This window comes from Amborella trichopoda, chromosome 4, assembly GCF_054954075.1.
Source record: "Amborella trichopoda isolate Santa Cruz 75 chromosome 4, AtrichopodaSantaCruz75HAP2 v2.0, whole genome shotgun sequence".
In the NCBI taxonomy this organism is placed as follows: Eukaryota; Viridiplantae; Streptophyta; class Magnoliopsida; order Amborellales; family Amborellaceae; genus Amborella; species Amborella trichopoda.
This window is the reverse complement of record NC_142339.1, coordinates 37,445,133-37,450,832: the sequence shown is the minus strand read 5'-3', so window position 1 is coordinate 37,450,832 and position 5,700 is coordinate 37,445,133. Positions and strand designations below refer to the sequence as shown.

The 5,700-nt window shown below is 30.9% G+C and overlaps 1 protein-coding gene across 1 annotated transcript; it reads right to left on the bottom strand.

Moving 5' to 3' along the window:
• Window positions 1-2,003: 2,003 nt before the first annotated feature.
• On the bottom strand, window positions 2,004-4,069 carry LOC105421702 (uncharacterized). The gene is made up of 2 exons (XM_011630023.1): window positions 3,368-4,069; window positions 2,004-2,045 (listed from the first exon to the last, which is right to left on the bottom strand). Exons 1-2 carry the CDS (start codon window positions 4,067-4,069, stop codon window positions 2,004-2,006), a joined length of 744 nt encoding a protein of 247 aa, XP_011628325.1.
• Between the last annotated feature and the right edge of the window lie 1,631 nt (window positions 4,070-5,700).

The window sequence follows — 5,700 nt, the reverse complement described above, 5'->3', positions numbered from 1 at the left end:
TATATTTAAAAGGAATCATTCAATTAATGAGGGTGAGAGAATGAATATGATGAATTGAAATCTATGTAATTTTTTCTTTCGATACAACAAATATATTCAAACTTAAATAAATCTTGTCCATATTCCAAAACGTTATAATCGATTACAATTAAGTAAAAATGAGTTAAATTAAAAATGTATGAAAATAAATTCATCAGCACTCTAATGAAAGAATCATTTTTTAGATTCAATCCTAAAGTATGAAAAAGATAAAATATATACTAATTGCCTAAGTTGAGCTTCTTAGGAATAACATGGGATGGGTCTTGTAAAGATTGCAAAACCAAGTTTAGCGATGAATATGAGTTATTAATGGAAGCCTTAATTCCAAAAATTTATTATTTGTTCTCTAAGTCTAAATTCTTCAATGCATCTTCCACCATATAGTTGGTTGGTACCTAAAATATAAATATGAAAAATTAGTGTTGGATATTAAGTTTAAAGTTCTAGGAAATATTTGTAACTGAAAAACATAATTTTTAAATTTTGAATACATATAAATATATTTACCAAATGGCTTAGAGATCTCACTTGATGACTTTCCTAAGAGCTCTTCTCATTTATCATCAAAGACGGCAAGTTGAATTGTGCTGGAATTATTTGAAATATCAATCTTGAAATAGCATCTAATCAAAATAAATTAAGTAAATAGTGTTATTTTACACAATATATAATAAACTTTCATAACTAAATAAGTTTCATGTAAATTACCTCTCGACTATGAATGGAGGTGGTTGTTTGTTGCATTTTTCACAAAGATACTTCTCATCTTTGCTGCATGTTTTGCATGCTTTATACCAAAGATTTGAATGTGTATCTATATTTGTTATAACTCCTTGAAAGTGATGATATTGAACTTCATCCTAGCAAGAATATTTAATTATAATATGACAAACTAGTCATAAGTAAGAACTTGTTACACAAATTATTTTATTAAAATGATATTACCTTTTTGAGGCCAGAAATGAGCACCTCATTTATTTTTGTATTGTCCTTATTGGCACCGAAAATACAATATTCTTAGATCTTTTGAGCATGATTGTAACTGGACTTCTCATGTCTTTATTCAACTCAAACCTGAAGGATGAATGTAATTTTTAATATTGTAATTTGTGAATTTAGAAATTTTTAATATTATCAATTTATATTAATGGAGATATTTGTAACTACATACCAATCGCACAGTTTTTGGAATTCAACATCCTGCGAATTAACAACTATTTGACTATGTTTAATTGTTGACAACTATTTGACTATATTTAATTGTTGATATTTGTATGAGTTCTGCAATATAAATATGCATTGTAAGTACAAAAAACACAATTTTATTTTGTTAAAATTGAATTTAATATAATTAACTCTGAATTTAGAAACACGTATGTTGGTAATAATGACAACTTTAGCAGATGATGACGTTTTAGCAAAATCAACGCCTAAGTTTCCCCAAATTTTTAAGAGGCACTTGTTTTTCATGTTTAAATAGTGTACAATAGTAAACAACTTTTATAGTACAAATTTAGAAAAAAAAAAAACATAATATAAATCTCCATACTTGTTATCCATTAGAACAATATCCCTCTTGGAGCAATCTTCTTCTTTCCTCTTTCTAGACATGGTTTTTTCAATAATGCTATCTATCCAGATTCCAACAATATCTATATAAAAAATAGAGTTATTATATTTGTATAAATAAATAATATGTAATTAACTCATTCTTAGAAATTCAATATGATACATGGATAGGGAATATGTCCTATGTAGTCTTGCATCCTTGAAAATTTGATGAAGTTATATTTTTTTTTTTTTGAAAAATTGTCTTCATCTCCAATCTTAAAAAAAGTCGTCATCTTTGAAATGATCATTCCATACTTGCATCTAAGTACTTGATATGTTGGCAGTGTGTTATTCACTTTGAAGTCTAATACACGATAAATTCTACCTTGGACTAACTTCTCTTCAAATATTTAGAGGGCATCACTGAATAATGCGCCCTCTATTTCTTGTGCCTGCATAATTCAATTTGTCACACAATTGTATATTAAACAGTTAAGCTATTGATAATGATCATAACATATGATAATAACAATGAATATGTACATAAGTTTATGTTAATAGTTAAGTAATGCAATATAAAAATAACGACAAAGGTGTAATAAATAAATAACACTTACATGTTGATCAATAAAGATATGCTCTTGATAGTGTTTCATAATATTTGAAAAGTTCACTCTTATGTATCAACCTCAAAATTATGCCTTTCAACATCAGTCCCAATGCACGAGATGAGATAGTACCCACATCCTTATCCATCCTGAAATTTGGAGTAATAAAAAAACTTCAAATGCATAAATTAATGAATAACATCATAAGAAAATCTTTGAAGTAATTATTGACATAATATTTTTTTTTAATTTCTTCAAAAGTTATAGTGATCTTACCTTCAAGTTTAAACACTAATCTTTAACTGGGAGGATCTCTTTATAAACTATATTTTTTTGTATATTTTCCTATATGACCTTCAATTGTATGTCGATTCGCATAGATAAGTGTTGTCTTTGAGCTTATTCCTCTTGATAAAGCTACATACAAATGCCCATGTGCGAACACATCATCCTCTAAAAACACACTAATATATGGAATTGTGGCCTTAAGCTTTTATTATTTGTCATGGCAAATGTTAATTTTATTGGGAATTGTTCTCTTTTAAATTTAATTGATATATTTGTATCTTCTGAATGTAGTAATGGTATTCTTGGTATGAAACTATTTTTCCTTGATGATTTCTACTTATTGCATTTGCATAGATCGCATTCCTTGTGAATCCCCTACATATATTTTTGTTCCATTGCGAAGTAATATAATTGGAGCTCCGACTTTTATTGTAAGTATATGTGGTGGGAAACCACTTGATGTCAGTCCATTCAAGAATTCTTCCAGATACAAATTGTGTGTATCTTCAGGTACGCTATCAAAGCTACAGTAAGAAAATTCATCCCCAATGAATAGTTGAATGATTCGGTTATTCATTTCATCAACCCATTCATTTTTTGTAGACAAAATTGCTCTATTGCAAATCTTATTGGGGGATTCAACATTCTCAAATGCTAAACTAAAAAATTTTGCAATAAAAAATAGTTTATCATCAACATGGTTTTGAATGTGTACAAATATGTGATCTGGGATCCCTATGTAGTCATTATTATATGTCTCTTCAACACCATTCCAAACTCGAAGAAGGAATCTTGCAAAATCACAATCTGCTTTTGCTCGCATATTATCTTGCAACCTCAACAAGATAACTTTAAATATATGACCGAATCAAAGTTACCTCCATAATTTCCGATCTTGTCCCACAGGGGACTACCGACAATATTTTCCTAAAATCACCACCCAATACCACAATTTTTCCTCCAAAATGCATTATATCTTGTAATATTCGATCTACTGCCTCAAATGCAAATTTAGTTGTCACTGGTGCTTCATCCCAAATAATAATTTTTGTCTGCCTTATTAATGTTGCTAAATCTGATTGCTTTGAAATGTCACAAAAATAGCATGCATCAGATCTGAGCGGAATTTTAAATCTAGAGTGTGCAATTTTTCCGCCTGGTAAATTTGTCCCTGCAATTCTAGATGAAGTTGTTGCCAATGCTATATGCGCATTTGTCCTTGTAGTTGCAAGAAGTGCCTTGTACAAAAATGTCTTACCAGTTCCTCTAGGGCCATCTATGAAGAATACATATGGCTTATCATTGTAAACTGCATATAGTATTCTATCGTATGCAAGTTTTTGTTGAAAATTCAACAATTGTATTGAGGATATATCATCTTTTAAAGTCTTTGTTGAGAGCTCTTCTTGAACAATAAAAGGTATTGTAGGTTCAATTGGATTGGTACCCACAATATTTGGCAGATCGCAATCTCTAAGTTTTTTATGGTTGTTCTCCAAAAACTTTTGAATGCCACGCAAAACTTGATCTTGTACAATTCTTTCATTATTTGGGTTTGCCTTAGCATAATCTTCTGCCATTGCACCAAAAGTTGACCTCCATAAATCATTAAAATATTATTGGGTTCAAAATGCAAAAGTATTATCGCAAATAGTTGGCGCATCACACTCGGCATATTGAATTAGATGCTTCCTCTAAACAATTGACTATATCACTATCAGATTCTAGTAATCCGTGTAATTGGGCACTTTCTTTGAATGTCTTCGTTTTATGGTTACCCACCATTAGGAGATCATCAAAAGAAGTTGGACCTTGGACATTGTTAAACAAAACTCTCAGATAATAACTTTCTCCTTCAGTAAGATTTGCAGTAAAAATTCTTCCTATTGCAAATACACTCTTTCTTTCTTTCCATATTCGTAAACTGTCATCATAGACAAATTTACTTGGGAATTCTTTATATGTGCACTTCTCATTATTATGTAAAGATATGCATCAGAAATGATGATTATCATAATCTAAGCTTTATGTATAATTTATAATGTGATGTTTCTCATCAATATCTCATTATTATAAAAATAACATGTAACAAATTGAAGATGTTATTACCTATTTTTATCGAAGAAACTCATCAACTTCGTCCTATTTAGGAATCCGTTGCGTAATAAATCTTCAATTTAATCATTTTCATTAACTGAATCATATGTTGATTTGGAAGATGTAATTGGAGTCTATACACATCAGGTGATGCGTTCATATAGAATCCCAAAATTCTCCATGCATTGCATAAACCCATCTTGCATATTGGAAATCTTTAACCTCAACAATTATTATGCCTTCATCATCTTTAGCAATCGTAAATCGACACTTGTCATGACCCTTGTATATGTATTTGTATAAGTACTTCACTGCCTTAATCGTATAACAAACTTCCACATTTAGGTGACAATTATAGCAGATGAGTAGCTTTGCATTATGAGGTACAATCCATCTATTATCTATTGCTTGGGATCGAATAATGAGGAAAACAATTTCCAATATTTTATAAAATACATTGTCTTTAGGTCATGAAATTCAATTGTTTATTTCCCAATCTAATATTGTTGGTGGAGGTGATTAATTTGAGGGTTTTTCAACAAAAAACTAATATACCCTAATAACAAATTGGGTTACACATGCATGAGAAAAATTAGGATCCGAGAAATTCACCAATAAAACTGCAATAAAAAAAGCTAATAAATCGTTGCTTAAGGCAAGTATCATGCCTTCCTTTTTACCACAAATTATAGAGAAAGAGAGCTTAGTGCTAAGCATATATGTGTCCCTTGTAATAGTTGTCAACACACAACAACTAAGGGAGTAGATGATTATGAGGAAGAGGAGGAGGGCTACATTGACGGCTGCGATCATCCGCCAGTCATGCTTGAGGTTGGCGATCACACCGGCTTTACATGAGCCACAGTTGTAGCAGAGCTTCATCTGGTTGTTGCTCCAAAGCAGACAATCATGGTCAGTAGAGTTGAGGGTGCCGGATTTGGTAAGTCCCAAAAGGTTGCGTTGTGGTAGACGTAGCCACATGTTGTCGGTGGCTTGCAACAACCCGACTGCACCTAGAGAGAGAGAGAGAGAGAGAGAGATCAGTTTTCATGCATATAAGTAACACATATGCATGTGTATCTTTGTGTATGAGGGAGAGAGTCGTATTTGTGTT

Excerpts from the sequence above, each read along its gene's own strand:
- LOC105421702 (XM_011630023.1), bottom strand. The coding sequence starts at position 4,069 with ATGGCAGAAGATTATGCTAAGGCAAACCCAAATAATGAAAGAATTGTA. Across the intron at positions 2,046-3,367 it reads CAAGATCGGAAATTATGGAG|GCACAAGAAATAGAGGGCGC; the intron begins GTAACTTTGATT and ends TGAATTATGCAG.